The sequence below is a fragment of the Carassius auratus genome, unplaced genomic scaffold (genome assembly GCF_003368295.1).
Source record: "Carassius auratus strain Wakin unplaced genomic scaffold, ASM336829v1 scaf_tig00002576, whole genome shotgun sequence".
NCBI classification, from domain to species: domain Eukaryota; kingdom Metazoa; phylum Chordata; class Actinopteri; order Cypriniformes; family Cyprinidae; genus Carassius; species Carassius auratus.
This window is the reverse complement of record NW_020523459.1, coordinates 2,019,438-2,045,702: the sequence shown is the minus strand read 5'-3', so window position 1 is coordinate 2,045,702 and position 26,265 is coordinate 2,019,438. Positions and strand designations below refer to the sequence as shown.

At 35.9% G+C, this 26,265-nt stretch overlaps 4 protein-coding genes and 1 pseudogene across 4 annotated transcripts; 2 read left to right on the top strand and 3 right to left on the bottom strand.

Annotated features, from left to right (window-relative positions):
• Window positions 1–1,932: 1,932 nt before the first annotated feature.
• Window positions 1,933–11,215, top strand: LOC113069941 (glutaminase kidney isoform, mitochondrial-like). The gene is made up of 18 exons (XM_026243091.1): window positions 1,933–2,270; window positions 2,385–2,472; window positions 3,757–3,878; window positions 4,408–4,537; window positions 4,629–4,708; window positions 5,746–5,909; window positions 6,312–6,370; window positions 8,099–8,131; window positions 8,225–8,283; window positions 8,392–8,458; window positions 8,539–8,589; window positions 8,702–8,878; window positions 9,055–9,186; window positions 9,274–9,366; window positions 9,473–9,534; window positions 9,613–9,689; window positions 10,125–10,188; window positions 10,261–11,215. The coding sequence occupies exons 1-18, from the start codon at window positions 2,098–2,100 to the stop codon at window positions 10,448–10,450; spliced, it is 1,821 nt and encodes a 606-aa protein (XP_026098876.1). The 5' UTR covers window positions 1,933–2,097; the 3' UTR covers window positions 10,451–11,215.
• Window positions 11,216–12,485: 1,270 nt separating this feature from the next.
• Window positions 12,486–14,057, bottom strand: LOC113069939 (SPRY domain-containing protein 4). The gene is made up of 2 exons (XM_026243090.1): window positions 13,861–14,057; window positions 12,486–13,310 (listed from the first exon to the last, which is right to left on the bottom strand). Exons 1-2 carry the CDS (start codon window positions 13,988–13,990, stop codon window positions 12,772–12,774), a joined length of 669 nt encoding a protein of 222 aa, XP_026098875.1. The 5' UTR covers window positions 13,991–14,057; the 3' UTR covers window positions 12,486–12,771.
• An 89-nt stretch (window positions 14,058–14,146) lies between these two features.
• LOC113069940 (protein-serine O-palmitoleoyltransferase porcupine-like) lies at window positions 14,147–19,711 on the bottom strand (annotated as a pseudogene).
• Window positions 19,712–19,963: 252 nt separating this feature from the next.
• LOC113069936 (carnitine O-palmitoyltransferase 2, mitochondrial) lies at window positions 19,964–23,988 on the top strand. The gene is made up of 5 exons (XM_026243089.1): window positions 19,964–20,349; window positions 21,270–21,350; window positions 21,454–21,560; window positions 21,646–22,950; window positions 23,375–23,988. Exons 1-5 carry the CDS (start codon window positions 20,165–20,167, stop codon window positions 23,701–23,703), a joined length of 2,007 nt encoding a protein of 668 aa, XP_026098874.1. The 5' UTR covers window positions 19,964–20,164; the 3' UTR covers window positions 23,704–23,988.
• A 621-nt stretch (window positions 23,989–24,609) lies between these two features.
• Window positions 24,610–26,225, bottom strand: LOC113069935 (protein mago nashi homolog). Its single transcript, XM_026243086.1, has 5 exons — window positions 25,998–26,225; window positions 25,586–25,644; window positions 25,375–25,485; window positions 25,186–25,268; window positions 24,610–24,840 (listed from the first exon to the last, which is right to left on the bottom strand). Exons 1-5 carry the CDS (start codon window positions 26,086–26,088, stop codon window positions 24,741–24,743), a joined length of 444 nt encoding a protein of 147 aa, XP_026098871.1. The 5' UTR covers window positions 26,089–26,225; the 3' UTR covers window positions 24,610–24,740.
• Between the last annotated feature and the right edge of the window lie 40 nt (window positions 26,226–26,265).

Sequence of the window (26,265 nt, the reverse complement as noted above, 5' to 3'; positions counted from 1 at the left end):
ACACTTATTTTTACACTCTTCCACAAACTGAAAAAATTGAGACTGTACATAAACCTCAAGTGTAACTAAAAGGATAAGTCTCAACTGACATTCGGCTGTGGAAAGGTGAGGTTAGTCGGTATGCTGGAGCTGAAGTCTCCGTTCACAGAGGTGAGTTGGTACGGTCTGCCCTCTACAGGCAAAAAGGCTCCTGGACGGACACGGAACGCAAAGGTGGGTACTGCCTGCTGTCAAATCACACACTCCTCATTTTAGTCTAGTCGGATTAATTAAACTTAAACAAATACATTCAAAAGTGTACATTTAAACTGTTGTGTTTCTGTTTTAGACAGAAAAGTTAAACGGACACTTGTGCATCAGTTTTCAGTCTCAAGAGTTTTGAACTGTGTAGCTAAGCCAATGTCCAGCAGGGGGAGCTCTAATCGAATAAGCCGATTTAGTCAAATCACTTACAGACTATATCAGCTCATGAAATGGTTATGAGTTCTTGCAAAGGCTCAAATGTGCAAGAACCATGAGCAAGGTTAAATTAATTGGATATACTGATACCCGGTTTGATGTGGCCAGTGTAACGGGGCCATTGGCCAATGGTGCCCAAAGCCAAGGTCGACTGCGAGCCATGAGTCATGCTGACCCAAGACTCCGAAATTACTTGTGGAATTAATTGTGAAAATGTAAGTATCAACATTAATAAAACTTTACAGGTAAGGAGTGCTTCGTGAATGTATAACATGACCTCAGATCAGATCTTCTAGCTGTAACAGGATCAGTCTGGTTTCCTCTGTCACTCCCCACCATAGATTCTCTGCCAATCAAAACTGCACAGCTTCCAGGGAGACCCCACTGACCTCACAACCCCCTAAAAGTGAAAGGATTTGCTTTTTTATTTTTAATTGTTCATTTTCTATATGTGCAATCCTTATAAAACTTTATTTTATTTTCTGACCGAAGATTCTTTATCGCTGTGTATTCCTGTATTTCCGATAGTTCATCCTTGCAGTGTTTAATATTGTTACAGCAATAAACATAACAAGTATAGTAGCTACATTTATGCCTATATTTATTTGTACCTATATTTATATAAATTCAATTAATCTAAATAAAAATGAACTGTTATTTATAAGCTTTTTTTCCTTCTGGTGGCTGAAATTGAGTTTTTGTTCAATATTATAAAGTTTTTGCAAGGAATATAAAAACGTAAAAACTCATACACAGGCATTTTTTTCTTTCGTTGCTTGAAATATAAGTGCGTTCTAACTGTATTCTATCAGTCTTCATCACGCAGTGAATGCTTTTGGACTCTCAAGACATGTTTTTGTTTGTTTTTTGCAAAGATATGTCAGCTCTATCGTCTTTAAATCCATCACACATACAACACAATAACATAATGTCGGTGAATTTCTTTACATTGTAATCAATGAAAAATCATAACTTTTCTATTGTCTTCTTTTTAAAGAACTTCAAATGTTGCACTTGAACCATTCTGGCGAAAAATTGCTTCTGCTTGTGAGCAGCTTGTTACAGTACTGATTTTTGATTGGCCAATCGCCGCTATTTAGTTTGTGAATTATCATAAGTAATTTAGAGAATTTTTACATTTAATTTGCATGGTAAGTTTTACATAATATACGTATTATGATTTATCAGCCTTTTCTTTTACCTTTAATTCTTTTACCCTTCAAGTTCAAAAGTAAATGTTGGTTATTTCTGGTAACGTTAATGCTTATCTCTGATTTTGTGTCAAAGATTTTAAGCATCAAAATGCCCAGGCTCAGTAAGTCTGCCCTAAGTTGCATACATAGCTAGTTTCTACTATTGACATAATTTACATATTCGTCTGTTCTGGGATCCACCAATGACCCATCTCCTTTTTTTCTCCCACCGCCACGCCCCTAACATCTTGTCCTCACCTGCCTATGATTCCTCGGTTACCGGCTAAATTTGTCAACAGAAGTCACTCCCGTGTCTCGTGGGACGATCAGGCAATCTGAACCACTAGGAAGGAATTCATGAGCAGAAGACACGCGCTGTTTATTCAGACTGTTTTAGAGATCTTAAAGGTCGCTGTTTTAGAAGTACAAACTTTCTGGATTGATTATGCATTGTGTTAAAACCCTACGGGCATCCAGAACTGGTATTCTGTTCATTAGGAACACTAGAAATTTGGACAGAAGACACTCACCTGCTTGGCTGTTGCACACGAGCGCATCTCCAGGACAGCATCCACGCCATCAGCACGTGATCACAGAGACGGACGCCGCGACGTACAGGTAAATCCTCAGAGAGGCGTTACCTGCTGGCTCTGTTGCCATAAAGATAATATAAAGGCATTATAATAAAAAAAAAAATACATTGCTTTCTGTATTGTTTTGTGTTTTGGACAGTAAGAAGAATGTTTCTGGGTTGGAGGACATGTTGTTCTACACTATCACTCATGGAGAAGAGAAAATCTCAGTGGGACGTTTCCTGGCTGTGAGTTGCACTGATTACATTGTGCATGTGTGTGATTTGGTCAGCATGTACTGTAGTGACTCACAGTCAGAGGGAAAGGGAATAAAATACATGATGTAAACGTCAGGTACCCACATGCTTTACATTTAGTAAATTATGAGTTTATATTACAGGGAGGAATACATAAAAATATGTAATCTGTATTTCCAGACAAAGTATATTGCACCTTCTTTGTGCATGTGTGTGTGTGCTTGCTTCAGTACACATGCCACCCAGAAATAGACACTCATTAAAGTGTTAAGAGGTGTGTTGTTAAAATTTATGTGCATGGGGTTGTTATGTCTGTATATGATGGTCATCTCCACCATAGTTGCAGTTTAACAGCTCAAATGCTATATATCACTGACCAAGAAAAACATTGTTCCTAACAAATGATTGATGGTTAACTCTTTCATTTGACTAGTGTAAACACTGTTGCACTGTACCATAAAAACGTGATATTTCTAGCCTTTGATTAAAGAAATTCATGTTACAATTATTGTAAATATACAGGGCACAGGCCATAATTCTTCATTTTTTTTTATTTTATCTTACTATACCTTACAAGTGTTTAGTTTCTGTTTATGATGAAGTAAACATCAAATAAAAAATAATAATATATTTACTGATTTAATATATATTCCTAGTCTTATTGCGAACAATTTATCAATGTTAACAAAAAATCCTGTTTAATAATATCCTGTTACACTTGCAAGTACACTACCACCCAAAAGTTTAGGTTCAGCAGGATTTTTCTTTTTTTTATGTATTTGAAAGAAGTCTCTTATGTTATGAAATATTTGTACAATTTAAAAAAAGTTTTATAGAATGTTTAGATAAATTTTACAATGTAACTTATTTATGTGAAAGCAAAGCTGAATTTTCAGCAATTGAGACTCCAGTTTACAGTGTCACATGATCACTCAGAAATCATTTTAATAAGCTGATTGGGTGCTCAAGAAACATTTTTTGGATGTTGGTGAATAAAAATATTATAAAAATTGTATTTCTATAAAAAAAACGTACTGACCCCAGACTTTTGGACGGTAATGTAAATCAACTTAAAGAAGTAAAATAGGGTACGAATGCTGTTTCATGTTGATTTTAAAGGTCTCCATATCATTTACACGTATAATAACTTCCTGAACTCATAGTTCATCCTTAAATTTGTGCAAAAATGTTCAAATAATAATTGTCCTCTGAACAATTTAACAATTCATGATTTAATTGTTCCAGTATTGAAATATGTGCTCTTGTATTTCTTAGGCACTCAGGAGCACAGGCTTGCTGACCTCTGACCCCCGTTTGAAAGACTGCATGCGGCAGATCAACCAAGCTGTCCAGGAGTCTGTTGGAACAGCAATGATGGACCAGGAGCTGTTCAGAAAGTAAGTGTGAAACTGACTTTGCAATTCAAAGCTAGAGAGAGTATGTGTTTGTGTGAGATTTTTGTGATATGCTGTAGCATCACTTACTGTTTATGACCTGCAGCTGTTATGATATACACACATACTCATGCCCCTTACAGATAAATTATATCTCATTGTTCTTGGAAGACTGGAAACACAAGCAGTCAGTTCATCTTTCACACATACACACATATCATCACTTACAAATTCTTGACCTGACTTTCTGTTCTCCAACAGAGGTAAATACAACAAGCCACCTGTTGAGTTGTATGTTTGTGTACATGCGTTCTGCTGGAGCGTGTGTGGCTGGAGTTAAGTAATGTTAAGCAGCGATAATGTGTTTGTTAATCGTGTGAGGCACCGCTTAAATGGCTTTTAAATCAGCTCTGTCGGTGTTAATAAACATGGATCAAATATCATGTTCGGTCATGCACAACTTGTTACAGATCACAGGTGGCTGTTAAGTCACAGTTGTGTCACATGGGCATATGTGTGTTTCTGTTTCTAGATGTGTTGGCAGTAACATAGTCCTCCTGACTCAAGCTTTCCAAAGGAAGTTTATCATTCCAGAATTCGAAGCATTTACCTCTCTCATAAACCATCTGTATTATAACGCACAGGCTCAGAAAGGAGGGAAAGTAAGACATCGATTTTCCTTATCACTGTTTCTAAAGCACAATTACAAACACATTTGTCAACACCTCTATGTCTATGTGTGTGTTTACGCAGGTAGCAAACTACATCCCACAGTTAGCTAAGTTCAGTCCGGACCTGTGGGGAGTTTCTCTGTGCACAGTGGATGGTCAAAGGTAAAATATACTTTCTTTAGACTGTCTTTACTCACATCATTGTGATGAGAGAAGGGTCCAGAATGAACTTTTTGGTCCACCTGTACATACATGTATAATTGTGGTAAAAAAAATAAATGAACATAAAAACATTACCGTTAAAAATGCTGGGGTCATTTAGTTTTTTTTGTTTTTTGTTTAAATAATATTGTTCATCGAGGATGCATTAAATTGATCAAAGTGACAGTGAAATATATATAATAGATGTATATGTAATATACATGTAATGTAATATTTCATGATACAAAAACGTCTGTTTGTGTTTTATTTATTTTTTTATCATTATGAGAATATGAAAATTCCACAAAAATATTAAGCAGCACAACCATTTTTAGAGTTGGTAATAATATATATATATATATATATATATATATATATATATATATATATATATATATATTTTTACTTAAGCACCAGATGAGCATATAAAAATGATTTCTGAAGCATCATGTGACATTGAAAACTGGGGGAATGGCTTTTTAAAATCTCAGCTTTTTCATCACAGTAATAAATTGCATTTTAAAATATATTAAAATAATAAAAAATACAGTTATTTAAAATTGTAATGATATTTCACAATATTACAGTTTACTGTATTTTTGATCGAGAGATTTCTTTAACAAATCTTTCAAAATTGTACCAACCACAAACCTTTGAATGATAATATATTAAAACAATATTTGACCATATGTTTCTCATAATATATATATATTATATTTAAATAAATAGGATTAATATTTAATTATTTTAGTTATTTTATTGTTATGTTTGTCTTTCAGTCTCAACAACATTTTTTTTAAGTGTTGTAATGAATTCGATTCTTTGACAGTCTTTAAATCATGGATATATCATTTACATCAAATCTATCATATTATCATATTATATAAATTATGCTTTCTGATTTTTCTGGACCCTGAATGATAATTTAGTTTTTCTTTTGCTTTTCTCTCTCATTTCCCTCATTGTATGTTACATTTGTTCTATTTCCCTTTCCCCAGGCATGCTATAGGAGACAGCAGTACACCATTCTGTCTGCAGTCATGTGTGAAGCCTCTGGAGTATGCGCTGGCTGTGCACGAGGCTGGCACTGAACAAGTGCACAGATATGTGGGGAAAGAACCCAGTGGCCTCAAATTCAACAAACTCTATTTAGATGAAGAGGGTGAGAATCGATCACATTCCATTTTATTTCTATTGTACATGCTGGCTACAGTAGAAATAAGTGGTCTTGAGTAGTATTTGGACACTTAAAACGACACGTATATATGTCAGTATACTTATGTTTTATAATCATTCTCTTATTTGCCCTGGACAAAACTGCAGAAGTTCAAACCAATGGCATTGACTCAAAATTAGCGACATCACAGGCTTAGGGCATTTTATTGCAACACAATGTCAGAGTATAAGAGGAAGCTGTAAAACAGTTGTCAGTTGTCAGATGTCGTTTCAGTATGAAACTTATCATTGGATTTCCTCACCTCTGAGGAACATTGCATCTGCAGTTTGTACTGAATCTGACACTGAATTTTGTTACCATTTGTAAACAAATTTGTTTGTTTCCCAGATAAGCCCCATAATCCCATGGTAAATGCAGGAGCCATTGTAATCAGCTCTCTCCTAAAGGTACTTTTTAATTTAGGTTTAAGGTGTATTTTATTTAATATTTATATATATATATATATATATATATATATATATATATATATATATATATATATATATTTATATATTTACACTGACACAAGCCTTGAATAGTTACTTCATATTTAGAAGCATTGTTGCATGTTATTGATATCAGAAATTATTGTTATGAAAGACTAAGTGCTCTTAATTGGACAAAATGATATTTCTGTCCACTTGACCTGGTTTTAAATAGCTGATAAGGTGTGTGTTTGTGTGTAATGGGGGAGTGGGTTGTCCTTTTGGAAATGGCAAAATAAGAGCAGCTAGTGGTCAAGAGGTGTGGCTTAGCAGCCAATCAGAAGATGTGCTGAGAAATATGCCTTTCAGCGTTTAAAAAGACTGCAAAGGAAGATTAAAAGTTTTCAGTGGTTTAAATTAACTGATATGAAAAAAACAATACCTAACTGCATGCATAATTAAGGGACTCCCCACTTTTTCTCCATGTTTCTAGTTTGACCTATGTCTTGAACTATGTTACACAATATCACTGAGCACAGACACACAGGAGTACTTTTTAAAATTAAGACATCTCACAGCTGTGATCCCATAGCACTGACCTTTACACATGGAACTCACTTTGGACCTCGTCCACACCTTAACATCAAACCTTAGGACATATGAAACTCAATATGTGGGGAACTTTGTCCCCAGTACCATTTAGGGACATTTAGTACATTTAGTTCATGTTGAATCATTTGGCTTTATATCTGTCCTTTGAGCATGTTTACTGCAGCTATGTAATGAAAATTATGTCTGATCATGATCATGTCCACATTTGCAAAATCTTTTCTTTGACAATAAGATTTATTCTCATTTAAGATGCTATTTACAGTTTTACATGCATAATATATATTCAGCAAGCTCACAACCTTTTATAGATTTCTATGGATTTTTATAGGATAAGACAGTTTAGATTTCATATCATACCACTCTTTTCTGTGCTGTCCATTACTGCACACGTTTGTGCACACTGCCACCATGTGTCTGAATACTGAACTGTAATTATCTTTGGATCAGTCCCAAGGTAAACTTTGTCACTCACTGGAATCACTGTTAGCTCTTTTTTGCTTGCCAAAATAACTTATTTTATTTATATGGAGTTCATTTTTAGTACATTTGACTAAATGTGAAAAATTACAGTGGGAATGTTGTGAATGTTCAATGTGTTTAAGATCTGACTCTTTCCTTCTGGATCTTTTTGACTGTCTGTAGAGCTGTTCAGTTTTAGCATTAGCCGTGAGTTAGCCCTCAGAAATTTCGAATGGGTTTTGAAATTTTGGTTTTGTATGAATAAGGCCACTAAAGACAGACTACAGTATACTTAAAATGTGCACTTTGTAATAATACCGAATTAAACTTTATACTTTAAAGTACATTTGGAATCATTTTTAAATACACTATTTTGGTGCTTTAAAGATTTAAAAATTATTTTAATATTTTTCCTTGATTAGATATTCCGTTTGAAGTGGATTTATTTTAAATACACTATATTGAAATTACAAATTACATTTAAAAATAATTTAATTTACCATTCAGCAATCATTTAAAATCAGCAATTAAGTGTCTGAAAACATTACATTCTGTTCATTTTTAAAACTATGGTTTTAAGTGTTTTTCAGAATAGTATTGCTGCTTCTCTCACTTTCTCCTTCTTTGTCTCTATTAAAGCCTGGTTCCAACAAGGCAGAGAAGTTTGACTTTGTGAGTACTGCAACATCTCTACCATGTGAACTATCTCAGGTGTTTGTCATTGTCTCGCTTGTTATAAAGATAGATTTTCTGTTTGTGGGGCAGATGATGGATTATCTGAATAGAATGTCTGGCAGAGAATATGTTGCGTTCAGTAATGCGACGTGAGTTTTAAATATAACCTCATTATTTATATCAAATTACACTCTTTAAGAGCTGAACCTGCAATTCGTTGCATACTAATATATGTACCGATATTTAAATATTTAAAGTTTCCAGTCAGAGAAAGAGACCGGTGACAGGAACTATGCAATTGGCTATTATCTCAAAGAGAAAAAAGTGAGTGTCTTTTTTCATAAGCATATTGAAAGGATTTTTATTGCTATCTCACCTGCTACTCTTCATTTTTTTTCCTGTAGTGTTTTCCCAGTGGAGTTGACATGATGGCAGCCCTTGACTTCTACTTTCAGGTAAATCAGGTGTCATTCTGACACATAACTGTCTTTAATAACGGTACTTGCTATTATTGCTCATACTAAATCACAAAAATGTTTCTCTTTAATGACTTTATTTCATTTCTAGCTGTGTTCTATCGAGGTGACATGTGAGTCTGGAAGCGTTATGGCAGCCACATTGGCTAATGGAGGCATCTGTCCAATCACAGACGAGCGTGTGCTCAGTGCCGAGGCCGTCCGGAACACTCTCAGTCTCATGCACTCCTGTGGCATGTACGACTTCTCCGGCCAGTTTGCCTTTCACGTGAGTCTCACACACACACACACACACACACAGCAACCTAATTGCTTGCTGAATTCCTCAGTGTGGTAAAGTACAACAGGACTTTACAGCTAGATGAAACTATTTCAGTAATTTTCTTTAATTCTCAGCTAATTACTTAAATAAAATCAGTGTTATTGTTTGTTTCTCTTCCTCAGGTGGGTTTGCCTGCCAAATCTGGGGTGTCTGGTGCCGTGCTGCTCGTGGTTCCTAATATCATGGGGGTTATGTGCTGGTCTCCAGCTCTTGACCGTGTTGGCAATAGCATCCGAGGCATCCACTTCTGCCAGGTACTTTTCCGTGACCTTCACTTTTGTGTCTCTTTCTATTTCTTTATTTTTCTCCGGGGCCATTAACTGAATTTGTTTCTCATTTAGGAGCTAGTGTCCCTCTTTAACTTCCACAACTATGACAACCTGAGACACTTTACAAAGAAGTTAGACCCTCGCAGACAGACAGGCCACGAGAGGGTGAGACCGCGGACCACATTTTCCATTTCACACAATGCTAACAAAGAAAAACTGAAAGATGAGAGCTAGCTCAGAGTTGTGATGAATCATTATATTTATAATACAGAACAAGTCTGTGGTGGACCTGATGTTTGCTGCTTACACTGGTGATGTTTCAGCTCTCAGGAGGTAAACGTTTTCTCTCTTTTATTGAAAAAAAAAACATATTGAAACCTTTTCACGAGAAGATATTCATTTGTTTCACAGAATCGCTCTCTCTGCGGTTAACATGGAGTTGACTGACTATGACACCCGTACTGCCTTACATGTGGCCTCGGCGGAAGGTAATAAGGCCTTTTGGTTTTTGGTGTATTTACGCTACCGTTTAAATGTTTAGGGTCAGAAATTAATACTTTTATTCAGCGAGGATGTATTAAATCGATCAAAAGTGAGAGTAAAAACATTTATACTGTTACAAAGAATTTCTATTTTAATTAAATGGCTGCTCTTTTGACTTTTTCATTCACTGAAGAATCCTGAAAAAAATATTTCCAGTTTCCCCCTTTTTTTTTTTTATATAAAATAAAATTAGAATGATTTCTGAAGGATCATGCGACACTGAAGACTTGAGTAATGGCTTTCAAAAATGTAGCTTTGTCATCAGAGGAATAAAATACATTTTAAAATATATTAAAATGCAAAACTGTCATTTTAAATTGTTATATATATTGAAAATTAACAAGTCATTTATTAATAGGTCTCTAAAACTCTGATTTCAGGGCATTTGGATACGGTCAAGTTTTTAACGCATACCTGCAAAGTCAACCCCAATGCAAAGGACAGGTACGGCAGAACTCCCCTCTGTTGCACTTTTTCTGTTTTTGTTTCCTTTATTAAAAAGCATCTGTTCTTCAGATGGGGGAACACACCTCTTGATGACGCTATGCAGTTTGGGCACAACGCCGTGGTCAAGGTACTACAAGAGTACCAGAGCATTTACACACACACACTGATGCCAGAGGAGCTCAGCGCAGACACGTGTCCCGATTCCACCATGGACGCAGACGAACTGAAGAGCATGGAGACTCTGGAGGGTCTAGTATGAGCAAGAACTACCATGAACATCCCAAACTTCAGTCTCTCATGACTTCCGGAGAGCATGGGTGTGAGATTTATGTCAAAGCCTGTGTAAGGACATGCTGAGCAGGTGCACGCAGGTGTTACAGAGATAGTGCTTCAAACCAAAGCTCTGCTGTATGTAGACCTCAGCTAGCTTCTGTTGATGGTTTAAGATGGTCATTGCTGTAGTCTCTCAGACCTCCATCAGTCTAGTGTGGGATTATGAATCTACCAAGTTCTTCCAGGTCATTTCTGGTACAGCTCCTCAAGGATAGTTTGGTTTTTGATTGGACCAATTTAGAAATGCAGAAGCTTCCTTTCCCTTCACATTTATCACTGCATAAGTATTTTTACATAAAGCACTTAACTTAGCCTTCATAACTAGATGCCAGATTCACAAAACTTTCTTCAGATTAAAATTCTTTCTTAACTGCTATTTTCTTCTTAGTTACTGACTGTATTCTGTATTCCCAAAATACTTCAGAACAATCTTTAAGAAAAGAGAATCTTAAGCATTCTTAAGACTAGATGTAAGCATTCAAATTCTTAAGAATGTTGTTTAAATTCTTAAACCCCTAAAGATGAGATGTTTAATTTAATTTTTGGGGATGTTTCAAATAATAAGCATTTATAAAATGTAGCTTTTTGCAATATAAAATACAGTATTTTCCGGACTATTAGTCGCACTTTTTTTCACAGTTTGGCTGGTCCTGGGACTTACAGTCAGGTGCGATTTATTTATCAAAATTAATTTGACATGAACCAAGAAAACATTACCATCTACAGCCGCGAGAGGGCGCTCTATGCTGCTCAATGCTCCTGTAGTCTACAATGAGCAGCATATAGCGCCCTCTCGCGGCTGTAGATGGTAATGTTTTCTCTTGGTTCTTGGTTCTAAATAAAAACGACTTATAGTCCAGTGCGACTTATGTTTTTATCCTCTTCGTGACGTATTTTTGGACTGATGCGACTTATACTTAGGTGCGACTTATAGTCCGAAAAATACGGTATATTCAAATACAAAAAAGTTATTTTAAATTGTTATAAGATTACATTTACATAATTGCTTTTATTTAAAAAAATGGATTGTGAATGGCTTTCCATCTAAAATGTTAATAGATGGATAAATGCATATTAAGATATATCATAATAAAAATATATATTATTGAAATTGTTATATTATATAAGGCAATCACAAGCAAACTACAGTAGTATACAATTATAAAACATAAAAGCCTGACATTTTAAGGAATGCTGCCCTTAAAGATGTTCCTAAGAAAATGTTTGAGAACTCAAATTGAAAAATTGCAAAAAATTTCAATATAATTATTCAAAAATAATCTAAATCTTTTGGAATTTATCTTAAAAACTTTCTTGACTTCTTTCATAGGAAGATTTTGTGACTCTGTCTAGTTTACGAAGTACACTACTAATGTAAATTAAGCAGGCTATCTTTTAAGAAAGGCATGCATGCACATAAAAAAGTAATTATGAGGAAACCATACTGGAAAAGTCATGGTCATATTACCTTAAGGAAGTTAGCAAACCAGTACTCTTCATAATGTGAACTTTGACCCAGTTGTCCCTATGACAAAGCTTTCCATGTCATTTAGATTACTAATAATCTTCAGCTAAACATTATGAGCAAGTATTTGTATATTTGAACTATTTTTAAGATGTTTGAATTTCCTAATATTGTTAATAGACATTTTTGTATGGTATTGTATAATTTAAAAGACTTTATTTTAATGTAAGGCATGAAAGCTTTAACTGAACCCGCTTGGGAAGCATCTGGTGTGTATTTTGCCAGAAATGAATGTATTTAAAACTTGGTACGTGGACTCACTTTATTGCTGTACACAAAATTGAAAGTTTTGAAAAAAATCAAATTAAAATAAAAGTTCAGATAGTTAAAGGAGTGCATGTGTTCCATATGAAAATGGAAGTGTAAGGTGGACAGAATTACATGAAATGAGGCATGAAAAAAAATGGATGTATAAACTGTAAATAAATAAAATCACTGGTAAAGAATGTCTTTTTATTGAAAAACTGATGCAAAATGAGAAATGACTTTTAAGCATATCAAGTGTTTATATGTGCATATATGGATTTATTAGTTCATCTGCATCACACAAATAGTAGACTGTGAGGATGTATTCACCAGCTGAACAGACAAATCTTGCTCAAATCTGGTTTAATGGCAGTAAAAAAAACAGCTATGTTCCCACTGATTTCCACAGTCAGCCCCTACATCTTCTCTATCAATTAAGAGGCATGTAGCATCCATGTGTGAATGAACAAGAGTCACTAAAGCCCTGGTGGGATCTCCAGTCCTGAGTGTGTGAGTATCTCCCCATCCCAGAGTGCAAACGCAGGACAGATGGGCGCGCGGAACTGTGTTTTTATTGTGTACAGCACTTCAGCTTTCTGGATGTCCACCAGACTGAGCTGTCCAGCCTCGTAGTCCAGCAAGAGCCCGACCCGATCGGGATTCCCTACCAATGGCACCGGGACCTGTTTGCCAGTGGTCATAGCAAACCATTTCCTCTGGACAAACGCAAACACCCAGGAACTGGAATTGGTGCCAACGCATTCATCACGTGATGTCATCACCTCGGCCACACCCACCCGGAATTCATGGGACTTTTCCACCGTGACCTCCCAGTAGTGCCGTCCAGAGTCAATCTGGGTGTCAGCGAGAACCACAGCCCAGTCCCGGAATCGGAGAGGGGTGTCCTGCACGAGAGTGGGGTCCACACCAAGCATTCGATAGATCACACCCGTGTCCTTCTTAAAAAGGTCCAGGCTGCTGTGAGCTGTCTGCTCATCAAGCTTAAACTGCAGATCTGTTATAAATAAATAAATAGACAAATGAATAAGGATGGTTGGGGACTTGGGGACTTCCACTGCTCTGAATGGGAGATCAGCCTTATGGTTAGGTTGTTACCTAGTACCAAAGTGCAACACCTCTTTTGTTTTTTTTTGTTTTTTGTAAAAGTTAGAAAAAAATTGAGATATTCTGAAAGCATGTAATTGCATGAAGAAGATACCATATTTATTAATAATCCCTGCCACAATTAGTAATAGCAATAGCTATATGTGATATTTTGCTGGCATCATGAAGAACTGTAATATGGGAACAGATAAAAGTATTGATGTGAGAGAACATGTTACATGATAACAATGTCCTATTAAATGCTATTTACAACAGATTTTATATATCTTGTGTTCTGCATGTTACATTACTGAGCTTCCGTGCAACATCAGGTGAGAACTAATAAAAAAAAGGAGATGTTTGGCGTGAAATTATAGCTTGAAATATTATTTCAATTCCTCTGACCTCCCGGTTTGACTGGAGTCAACAGTGAGGTGCGTGGAGAGCATGCGTTTACTCACTGTTTCCTGCACTGGCACTAATATACCATCTCCGAGCTGTGAGAGTTTTTCCGCGGCCGTGACCGAGTACGGACCCTAAAGATCTGCCTGTCAAACGGCAAAGAAGAGACATGCACGAGGACATCGCCATGTTGTCCAACTTGGGGGTTTTAATTCGGTTTCTGTCGCAAGGTTGCGCTGTCTAAATGCTTGCGCGCTGCTGCCCCCTACTGTAAAAAACACAGCGCTACGCACATACATGAAGGCTGTGTATATGAAAAAATTTTATTATACAGAGTTTGGCATTAAGACATACAAAATGCAGTCAAAATTATTTATTATCCACTAGGATAATAAAAGTATAGGGACGGATTAACAGCAGGGTGATTCAGGGGAAAGTGTGTTGAACGTCTAAACACAATAAATCAATTTAAAAGTAATATAAAAACACACCTGAAATGAATCAGCAGTGTGATGATTGATTGTTGATCTGTTTGGCACTAAAAAACAATCCATCTAATTTAATGTGATGATGATGATAAATACTGTTTACTACCAAATAGCAGTAATAAAATAACAAAGATTAAAATAAACACACTGAAAACAAATACAATAAATCTGTAAATTTATCCTTTAGCCCATTTCTTGTTTCTGTTAATAGATAAAAAAAATCTAATATAAGAAACTAGCAAATACTACAAATACTTCTCATTTGAGTGTCTCAAAGGGTTTCAAAGTCTCCCAGAGACTTACAGTCACCACTTCATAAAAAAATTCATACAAAAGTGAGAATGTGAACTATGTCATATGTTAATTCAGAGGCCTATGAAGATGAAGTTACTATAAATGAAGTTTTATGGCATGTTGTCACACATGACACCTGTAAAGAACAAATCATTACTCCATTTGTGGGCCGGAAAAAAACAAACCAGCACAAATGCACCAAACCAAACTTGATTTGTGCTTTTTTACTTTAGAGCTTCTGTAACAAGCGATTAGAATATTTACCTTCTTTTCAACCTAAAAAGTAATCATCCGAAACCATCAAACAAAACCAGCTACAACTACAAGATGTCTTATCAAAATCTTGATCAATTCATTAGCAATGGCTATAAGTAAATTTTCACACTTGAGGATTGCTGTGGTTTTTAAAAAAGTCTTGATGCTTCTTTGTATTTAAGGTAGTTTAGAAAACTTTAAAATAACCTGGTACTTTTTTAATCATGCCACGGCGGAGTGGATCAATATTACCTGTACATCCCTTTTTCCTGGATTTGAGGACTCTGATATGCAGTCACGTTCATCCAGATATCACAGTGATGCCATAAACGGCCATAATTTCTCTACAGGAAAGCCATATCAAAAATATACAATTACAGTAATTGCTATTCTCCCCCAATCTCTCCTTGTCTATGTTGTTATCAGTATTCAAAGAATAAGGCGATGCAGGACCCAAAGGCCAAAGGTCAACCAATGGCTTGTCCAGCTCAGCTGTGTCCATTTCTCAATGGTGTGGCTGGCCATGCTGTCCTGTGAACAAAAGAAAATCATTTATGTCATGTAACAAATCATTAAAAATAACTTGCGCAGAAGGCAGGGGTCATAACATTTCAGGAGAAGTAAGTTGTACCTCATCAGAATCCGTGTCATCTGTGCTGGAGCCAAAAATTGAGCCCAGGTATGTTAAATGTAGTACTGCTAACATTCTAAAGGCCCCATTAATTAGATATACCCAAAATTCCTAGAGGAAAAAAAAGAGGTACAATTTTTTTTTTACAAATCTTTTGAATATTAATATAAAATGGTTAAAAAAAAATGGCAAAATAAAATATTTTTTAGTAAAGTCTTAATAATTTATTTGGACTTTTCATTTTTTTTAAAGATATTCACAAGCACATGTGGTTCTATAGCCATAATGACACATACAACACCTTTTTATGTCGGTGTTTGCAGTCAGATGGGCATCTTTTGGAGAGGACACATGCATTTAAAATGACTGACAATCTTTTCCTAAGCACTGAAACACAGATAAAGGCACAGTCCATTAAACACACAACTGAGATCAATACGTTGAAAAGATGTGTTTGTCAGCAGAACTGCTAAACATAATGCGTTTGAACTGAATAAAACATATGACAGAAGTATTAGATAATGTAAAAAACTGAAAACACAGTGAATTCAGAAATAATACATGTTTATGCTTAAACAAATACACCTGAACTGATACTCACTGTGTTCAGTATATGTTATGAAGCCTAGTGTAAATAATACTGCCCCGATGTGGAAGCTTAGACCCTGTAGGCACATAAATATAATATTGTACTTACACCTGAGAAAGAATGCAATCAATTCAAATGAACTGAGCCAAAATGCACTCACATGTAGCAGGGTGCTCACTGTGTATGTCAAGATAACGGCTGTGAAGCTCCCATAGATGAGAGCTTTCCTAAACACATCTAAAAAACAAAAAAAACAAGGAGAAATGTGGCTTACCCATTTACATGGAGGTAAAAGAATAGACACAAAAGCCTGATCTAAATAAAATGATGTCATTCATGTCTTTTAAGAGGTAAAATACATATTACATATTTAATTTATTTCAGAGTGAATTAAAACCAATAAGCATGTATGTGCATTAGAACAGTATATTAAAAACTATACAAAAGCATACTTGAGTAAAGTACAAAGAAGTCAAATAATAAAAATAAAGAAATAAATGCATACATAATTAGTTAATTAATAAATAAATAAAAACACGTACAGGTGTTGAGCCAGCGGGACATGGGCAGGTTCCAGGAAGTGACCACTTCAACCATAGACCTGGGAAACTCCACGTTTAGAGGCTTAGCGATTGTCAAGTCCCTGAAAAAACAGAAATTGCATTAAAAACTGAGAAAAGAAATGATGGATGGTCATGAAGGATTGATCAGTTCTGGGTTTGCCAGCCATTTGTAATTAGGGCATGTTTGTCACGTTCACTCTCATTTTTGCTACAGGTATGTCCTTTATTTAATTTCTGACGCTGATAGTATTTGAATCTGTATAGTTAATACAAACCACTTAAGATTGTCCTTTTCCTCTGTGAAGCCTGCACCTGCCAGTGTGGTGGTCATCTCACCAAGGTAACTCACAAAGTAATTACTGAAATGGAAGGACAGGGTGTTCTCATACGCCTATAGCCACCTGATGAGGAGAATCACAAAGCTGAAGATAATCACAGATTACAGATAGATCCGCAGAGACATTAAAACTGTTTAAAGACTTGTGCATTGCCTACCTTTTAATAGAGCCCCTGCATTGAAATACAAAATGAAAAGCATTATTAAACTCAATCCAAAATGTATTTTATAAACGGACAGAAGCAGATCAAAATAAATGTCATTCTCGAATCTAGAAGAATTAATTGTTTTAAAAATAAAGTACATTTAGCAGACGTATAAGAAGCCAAGTGTTTTTAACATTGATAACAACAACAAATGTTTCTTGAATACCAAATCAGCATATCGGAATTATTTCTGAAAGATCGTGACTCTGAAAGTAAAATTGTTTTATGTTTGTATGAAAATGAGTCTTTATTTCAAATGATTGAAATGTATAACTGTATGAATAATATAAATAGGACAATACCTCATCTTTCACTTCTTACTGAGGAAAGAATATAAAAAACGGAAAAGTCAAATATAAAAAAAACTAAGTCATAGACAGCAACACAACAATTAACATTAACAGATTTGATATTAGAAGTATAGAAGAATCAGTCCATACTTTACACCTCATTGCTCACTGAAAAATGACATCATTTTACTCAACTTAAACTTATACTCACTTGCGGAGCAGCTTGTCTCCAAAGACCGGGATGAAATAGGGAAAGAGATAGGGTGCAATACAATTGGAAATTACCAGACAGAGCTGGCTCTTCACACAGCTGAAGACTGACTTCAAAAACCAGGAGACGCTCTATGAAAAAAGATCATGTAGATAATGTAATATAGATACATCATATAGCACCTAATGCTAGATTAGAATCAAAGTCTGCCACTTTGAGACTCACAAGTTTTCGACTCTCTACCGCATCTGTGTAGCTATTGAAGCTGATCCAAGCCCTTCTGTATACCCCAGAAGGAGGTAGATGAGGATAGTGATGGACAGGAAGGGTCCACGGCTGCTCGAGTGGCGACACAGGAAGAGGATGAGGTAGCAGAGGAGGCTGAGAAGCACCACCCAAACCATGTGCAGCTCGAAGAACAGGTAAAGACTATAAAAACCACCTGCTACTGTACTCAGGTGTTTCAGGAAAGAGGGCAGACCTGAGAGAGGAAATACAGCTTAAACATAATATGTAACATAAGATAATTTAATTACTTTTTTTTATATATTTAACTTTATTATTAGGATTAATAGTTCTCACAAATATGACAGTTCTATCAGTTTTCTCACATACATGTTTTTTTTTTCTTTTTCATTTTCTTCTTTCCATGCAGCACAAAAGAACTTATTTATAGCAGAATGTCCAAAATGTTTTATCACACAATGAAAGTGAATGGTGATTGCAGCTGTCAAGCAAGTTCCTCACACAAAGCTACTGTATCATATGGCTTCAAAAGACTTGACTTGCTGCTTTTATATTTATTTTGTTATTTTATTTTTTCCCTTTTTGGGGCTTAAAAACATCTGGAGACTATTGTCTTGCATGGGTGTAACAGAGAAAAGAAAGTGTTTAGAATGACATGAGAGAGAGAGAGTAAATAATTTTGATTTTAGAACCATTCCTTTATTGGATTAAAACATTACAGTACATTTGATGTGTTGTATAAACCCTCTTACCCAATCTTCACAACAGCCTACACACTAGGCAGATGAGTAACAGCTGCCAAACTTGTTCCAGACCGTGCTGGACAGTCGGAAGCAAGCAACCGGATCCCAGTTCCTGGAAGAACTGCTGTTTGCTTAGAACTCCCATTGCTTTGACTGTTAAGACACTGAGAAATAAAATAACATAAACAAGATGTTGTAGATTAATAAGCAAATCAGTAAAGTCAGGGTATTTGGTCTGAACAATGACAGATGCTGTGGGCAAGCCTCAAAGTTAAAGATAAGCTCAAGGCTGAAATGAGGTCAGAGCATAGTGTTTGTATTAATCTCAGGGTTAATAGCTGAATCCCATGACACATATGATTCCAACAGCTTTTAGAAATAGATAGGCCTACTGCTTTTAGAATTACATAATAGAAATCTATACTCGTCAGGATGGAAAAGAAAATCATCCTTGTTGGTACTTTATTAGTTGGTAATATTAGTTGGTTGGTAATATATTTATTATGATACATAATGCTGTGCTGTGTAGCAATGTCCAAATGAGCTTACCTCTGCAAGATGTTAAATACACTCACACCGCAATGCAGACAGCATGCACGGTCTGAACGGCGTAGATGTAAGCTATATTTGTAATATCGGCGACAGGTGCTGTTATCCTCTAAATGGAAATTATAATAGCTGAAATGTACAATTTGTTGGATGAGCGCTTCACCCCCACTATCAACTCAGACAACGATGAACCGCAGCAGAATACGTCTGTGGGTCTGTAAAATGTTAGGTCTTGTACACATTCTCTTTTAGTTACATTAAATTAAAATATAGCTATATCATTTTCTACTAGGTTCTAATCTAAATATGGAGAATTGTGTCGCGCTTCCGGCACAATTGGTCCAAATGATGCTGGCTATGCAACTGATGGATGATACCCATTGAGGCGGTCTGTCGTTCATGAATTTACAACATCCCAAAGAGACATTCTATGACCAATCATCTTCCTGCTTATTTGTGTCTGAACCAATCATATGAAAGGATCAGAACAAAAAGGCGGAGCTTGTGGTCTCACGCTTTGATAGCACGTTGAATATGAATATGAAAATATGAAAATGTAATAAATACTCGAAATATAAAGACTAAGATTATTTGTATACATTTATATAATTAAATGTAAATATAAAATATGAATTTTGTGTTTGTTTGTGAGTTGCAATTTAATTTACGCAATGACAAATGCAACTGAATATTAGATGCACAACCTATCAGCCTACATGTGTTTTGTATATAAATGGCCTGTTTGTATAGATCTGACTTTTATTTTGAAAAAGATGATAGGTGGTGAGGCGGGAGTAATTAATTAAATATTAAAATAGTTCAAATATTTGCCGTAAATTTTGTCTTGCAAATCACTTTTTTTTACGTTTGTTTCTATTTCTTTTGCGACAGGATCTGTCAGACTGCATTGTTGAGCTTTAAGAAAAATACGCAGTTCATAACTTCTTAACCAAGTTGTACGATGGCAGGTTTGCTCTCAACGCAATATAATTCAGCACTGAGCAAGTTAAAACTGTTCAGGAATAAGCCTGCCCTGTCAATTCTAACGAGCACCCAACGTAAATACAGCAGTAAGGATGGAGCTGGGGTTGAGTTTTTACACAGAAGTGTCGTCCCGAGCATGCACTACCAGAAGAGCTTACCAAGGTGAGAGAATTACATAGAATCACACATATGAACCACAACATATTATTCATTTTTGCCTGGATTTGATAATAAATCTTTAATGTTGAATTAGATTTTAGCTGGAAATGGCATTATTATTATTATTATTTTTATTCTACGAAAGTTTTAGGTCATAATAGAGAATGTAGGTGAAAGTACAAAGTCTACGTTTTGGTTGCAAAGGAAAGGAGATGGGGACATGGTGTTACACATAAATATGCCCCCTTGCTTCAATTTTAGTTCCCTCAGCACTGGTCCGTGGTAAATTGTAGAGGCCTTCAGAGAAATAAAATAAAATGTACTCTCATCGTCTTGGCCTTTTGATGGTGAGGCTGTATATACTACTACCTAATATTTTTTTTTATATTTAATAAAAAATGTAAAAAAGAAAAAAAAAAGAAAAAAAGTCGCCTTTGACAGAAAACATTATTACATCATAGAAAATATAATTACAGTTAACTTTTTTAATATAATAATATGGTGAAAGCAAAAAAGCCATTACTCCGGTCTTCAGTGTCACATGATGCTTTAGAAAACTTTTAATTATATATATATATATATATATATATATATATATATATATATATATATATATATGTATATATATGTATATATATATGTATATATATATATATATATATATATATATATATATATATATATATATATATATATATATATATATATATATATGTATATATATGTATATATATATGTGTGTGTGTGTGTATGTAAAATGTCTCCCAATACAATTAATATAAATAATATGAAACATAATAAAAATGTCAAATAATTGTGTACAGTACATTACAAATCATTATATAATATTTGTATAATTTTAATGTAGTAACTTTTAATGGATATGTTTCTCAAAATATATACAGTTAACTTCTTGTTTACAGATTGCCAGTCCCAAAACTGGAAGACACAATACGGAGGTATCTGGCAGCTCAAAGACCCCTGCTGAACGATGAACAGTACAGGCAAGCCAAAAGTGTCTATATCATTTTTTAAATGTCATATTCAGATGAACTTTTAATGTTTTAAAAATGTTCTGCTGAATTCTGCTTCCCTGAAATCCATCAGTAATACAGAGAAAGTAGCACAGGATTTCCAGAGTGGTGTAGGTAAGCAGTTACACGAAGAACTTGTGGCCTTAGACAAGAAGAACAAGCACACCAGCTATATATCAGGTGGGAGATGAAGTAACAAATAATAACAATTGAGTACTGTTTTTTTTGTTACAACATTAATACATTTCTCCTTTTTTTCTTGCAGCTCCATGGTTTGACATGTACTTGTCAGCTCGGGAGTCTATTGTGCTCAACTTTAACCCCTTCATGTCCTTTAACCCTGACCCCAAACCCGAGTACAACGACCAGCTTGTGCGAGCCACCAACATGGTGTGTTCAGCCACCCGGTTCATGAAGACCCTTCGTGCAGGTCTACTCGAGCCAGAGGTGTTTCACCTTAACCCTGCCAAGAGTGACACAGACAGTTTCAAGAGGTTGATCCGATGGGTGCCCCCCTCCATCTCATGGTTTGGAGCCTACATGGTGAATGCCTATCCTCTGGATATGTCACAGTACTTCCGCCTCTTTAATTCCACACGAATACCCAAGTACAAGTGCGACCAGCTCTTCACAGGCGACAAGGGCCGCCACCTACTAATAATAAGACGAGGCAACCTATATGTGTTTGATTTGCTGGATCGGGACGGCAACCTGATAAAGCCTGCTGAGGTTCAGGCTCACTTGAAATACATCCTAACAGATCCCACACAAGCTCCTGCGTTTCCCTTGGGCGTTCTAACCAGTGAGAATAGAGACACCTGGGCAGGGTTAAGACAGAAACTACTGGATACTGGAAATGGCGAAGCTCTACATTTAGTAGACACTGCTTTGTTTTGCCTCTGCCTGGATGAGGAGGTGATGAGAGACCATATTCACATTTCCCACAACATGCTTCACGGAGACGGCTGCAACCGCTGGTACGACAAGTCCTTCAGTATCATATTGGCTAAAGACGGACAGGCGGCCATTAATTTTGAGCACTCTTGGGGTGATGGCGTGGCCATTCTCCGCTTCCAGAATGAGGTCTTCAAGGACACCACGGAGAAGCCTTTGGTGGGGCCTGGATCCCAGCCTGCAGCGGTGGACTCTTCCTCTGCAGTACGCCGAATAGAGTTTAAACTCAATGAAGAGTTAAAAGCTGGAATCACGAAAGCAAAAGAGAACTTCCAGGCTGCGGTGTCAAAGCTCACCATCGACGCCATGGAGTTCAAGAAAGGTGGAAAAGAGCAACTTAAAAAGAAGAAGCTCAGCCCGGATGCCATCGCACAGTTGGCTTTCCAGATGGGCTTCCTACGGCAGTACGGTCAGACGGTCGCCACATATGAGCCCTGTAGCACCGCAGCCTTTAAACATGGGCGCACAGAAACCGTCCGTCCCGCTAGCATCCACACAAAGCGCTGTGCCAAGGCATTCGTCGAGCAGCCCGGACAGCACACTGTAGAGCAGTTACAGGGCCTGTTGAATGAATGCTCTAAATATCACGGACAACTCACTAAAGAGGCGGCAATGGGTTAGTGCAGCACTGACAACCTGTCAGTTGTATTTATGAGCTGTCTTATGATTCTAGGAGGACCAGACTTATTTTTGTTATTAAAATTAGCCTAAAAATAAAAAATGCCATTATATTCATTGACACATTGTTTCAAACCAATATGACTGACTTGCTTCTGTTGTTCACAAAAGAAGATATTTGTAAAGGTTTTTTTTTCATATAATGAGTTAATGTGGTCCAAAACAGCACTAGACCCCACTGATTTTCATTGTATGGACAAAAAAAGACATGCAGTCATAAAGGTTTGGAATGACTTGAGCGTGAGTAAATGATGACCATCCTTCCATCCTCATATATTGTTTGAGAAGGGTGGGCATCAAATTAGATCTTTTAGTTCACTCTCAACGTATATATTTCATCATCATCATCTTTCTCGATCTAGGTCAAGGCTTTGATCGGCATCTCTTTGCCATGCGCTACCTGGCTAATTCAAAAGGAATGGCCCTGCCCAGTTTCTTCCAGGATCCAGCATATGTCGCCATAAACCACAACGTTCTGTCGACCAGTACTCTCACCAGCCCCGCGGTCAGTATGGGCGGATTTGCTCCTGTAGTGCCTGATGGTTTCGGAGTGGGATATGGAGTCCACGATGATAGGATCAGGTGTAACGTGTCCAGCTATCCTGCCAGAAATGTTCATGAGTTCCTTAAGTGTGTTCACAAGTCTTTGGAAGACATTTTTACAGTCCTTGATGGAAACCCCATTCACTGAAAGTGCACTTAATGTGTTGAAATTCATTGAAGCACTTAGTAGGTGGAGTAGTCTAAATTTAGCCTTTGACATTTCAATTTTACTTTTATTAGATAAGGACTCAATATAACTGTTAAAGACACAATTATTTTTTAAAGCTGATGGTAGAACTGATGTTTTGCACTGTGCAGACAGACAACTGTGACTGCTTGATATTGAACTCATGCTTAAATGACTGATCCAGAAGCAAAAATTAGTCATTGTAATGGGGTATAGGTAATAATGTGAAAAGCTAATGTCCTTAAATGTATTTGAAATATTTGCAGTGTATTTCCCCTCAAGTTCAATGAGCAGCTTTATGTAATTAATATAATTTAAAGACCTGTCCAGTGCCTTATAAGATGTAACAACAAATGATTATGAATACTCTGATTGTAAATATTTGTAACATGATTATTAAAAAAAAGGGGTAAGATTTTAGAAATATATATATTTATTTATTAATATTTAACAGTACAAGATTTTACTTTTAAAAATCTTTATAAAAAATATATATTTTTTTTTTTACTTTACATTGATAACAAAATCCTGGAAAAAGATACGCTTCATTTAACACAAGACTGGAAATTTAATTGTGCCATTAAAGGAATAAATTGTGATTTAAAATATTTTAAGTACATTTAAAATAATATTAATAACTGTATTTTTTATTTTAAAAAAAAATAAATCAGCCTTGGTGAGAATAAGAGACATTCAAAAGCATAAAAAAAAAAAAAAAGTTCACGAACCCCAAACTAAAAACCTGTAGTGTACATATTGTACCTTCTATTTGACAGCACGTATTTGTAGTGTGCAAATATTGACATTAAGGTGTTGAAAAGATATTTTGAACTTTAAAATGTTCTTAAATGAAATGTAAAGCATATCAACAGTTGAACAAGTATTTATTTAGAAAAAAAGAAAACTAAGCGAAACCACCAAGCAATATACAAATGTTGAAAATAGCTCAAACAAGAACTAAAAAATGACTTTCATCCAGAATAAAAGCAATCGGGTAGTTAGATGGGCTTGATTTTGAAGTGGAGGCCGATGAGACTGAATACAAGGCATTTGAGGTCCTGGACCAGGTAGTAGAAAACTCTGAGCCCTTCTGGGTCCCTGATGATCAAGATCACAAATATTATCAGTCTTATAATACAGAGAAGAAACAGTGAAACTGCAGAGTGCTGCATTAATTGAGAGTAGAAAAGGGAAAGCAATATATTGCATGACAATACAGAACAAATTAAGCAGAAAAGAACTGCATTACAGTAAATCACTTAGCAGATGCTTTTTATCTTAAATAATTTGCAAATATGATGCATCACAAGCAATTTATCATTCAAAAGCCAATAATGCTTGTTTTACTGCAATGCCAGGTTTCAAGATTGACACAATAGGGCAGATGTGAAAATGCAGTAAAGCAGTGTAAGCAAGAGGAGGTTGCTTATGAAATATGCTTACTTGGACTGGTTGACATCAATTAAAGATCCAATTTTGGAAGTTGTGAATGAAATGTGTTCATCACCGATGACAATCTCCAGTTCCTACAAAGCACAAAGAAGAGCAATTAGGATGCAGAGTATTACACCACACATGGAGACCAGAGCAAAGGTCAAATAAATGAAAGCAAAAATATATATCCCTCCAAACCTGACGTCCGACTCTGTCTGGAGGAGGCCACAAGGCATCGTCTTCTTTTGTGATCTCACTGTCGTCAATGATTCTCTTTAACTCTTCCATCACGCTTTTATGAACATATGCCTGAAAGAGAGGAAAAATACCTAAGCGTTACAAAGCCTGCTCTTCAACAAAAATTACCTAACATTGGTTGTATTTGGCGTCATCACGCAGCTGACTTTACCTCTTTTCGGATCATGACGTCGTTCTTGTAGTTACTGTTGTTTGCATATCTCAGTTTGCCTGAATGAAAACAAAATGCATATCATATTATATAAACTCATATGTTATATGAAAGCTTCTTTCTTTCTTCTTTATTTAACCGTCACTGAAATATTATAGCGTAAAAAGAACAAATTCTTAGCAGAAACTAAATTATAAAGGAAAACCGGCAGTTTTCTCAAATGTTAGCTAACATATTAAATTGTTTTTCTACACAAACAGTCCCTCTACTTTTCTGTTACTACACAAATTAACCAGTAATAAAACTTCAAAAAGCTCTAGAAAAAACGTTTTCGGCCTAGTAAAAAAGCAAACACAGATTTCAATAGAAAGGCTGTTAGCATATTAGCAAGCTAAGTTGGCGCCTGACTTACCGTCTGGTCTGAATTCAAATTCCAGAAATTCGTGGCCGAATTTACCTTTATGGCCCACATAGTACCTCAAATAAAAGTCACTCGTGGACATAACTGTGCACAGTATTTAAGAAAGGTACAATATACCTAAATTACCACACGCACACTTTTCCTTCAATAAATGGCTTGAGGAACGACCGATACGGAATCGCATGCGTACTACTACAGGTCGCGGTGTGACGTCAGAGACCGGTCGCACAATGATGATGATGCTGCAAGTAGGCCCAAT

Bases quoted from the DNA above. Each gene is read 5' to 3' on its own strand.
- LOC113069941 (XM_026243091.1), top strand. From the start codon at position 2,098: ATGCATTGTGTTAAAACCCTACGGGCATCCAGAACTGGTATTCTGTTC. The intron at 6,371-8,098 runs GTACTTTTTAAT...TCTCTATTAAAG, and splicing joins TAATCAGCTCTCTCCTAAAG to CCTGGTTCCAACAAGGCAGA. The intron at 9,535-9,612 runs GTAAACGTTTTC...TTTGTTTCACAG, and splicing joins GATGTTTCAGCTCTCAGGAG to AATCGCTCTCTCTGCGGTTA.
- LOC113069939 (XM_026243090.1), bottom strand. From the start codon at position 13,990: ATGGCGATGTCCTCGTGCATGTCTCTTCTTTGCCGTTTGACAGGCAGA. The intron at 13,311-13,860 runs GTGAGTAAACGC...TATTTATAACAG, and splicing joins TAGTGCCAGTGCAGGAAACA to ATCTGCAGTTTAAGCTTGAT.
- LOC113069936 (XM_026243089.1), top strand. From the start codon at position 20,165: ATGGCAGGTTTGCTCTCAACGCAATATAATTCAGCACTGAGCAAGTTA. The intron at 21,351-21,453 runs GCAAGCCAAAAG...GAAATCCATCAG, and splicing joins CTGAACGATGAACAGTACAG to TAATACAGAGAAAGTAGCAC. The intron at 21,561-21,645 runs GTGGGAGATGAA...TTTTTCTTGCAG, and splicing joins GCACACCAGCTATATATCAG to CTCCATGGTTTGACATGTAC.
- LOC113069935 (XM_026243086.1), bottom strand. From the start codon at position 26,088: ATGTCCACGAGTGACTTTTATTTGAGGTACTATGTGGGCCATAAAGGT. The intron at 25,269-25,374 runs GTTTGGAGGGAT...TGTGCTTTGTAG, and splicing joins CAGACAGAGTCGGACGTCAG to GAACTGGAGATTGTCATCGG. The intron at 24,841-25,185 runs GTAAGCATATTT...CTTGATCATCAG, and splicing joins ATTGATGTCAACCAGTCCAA to GGACCCAGAAGGGCTCAGAG.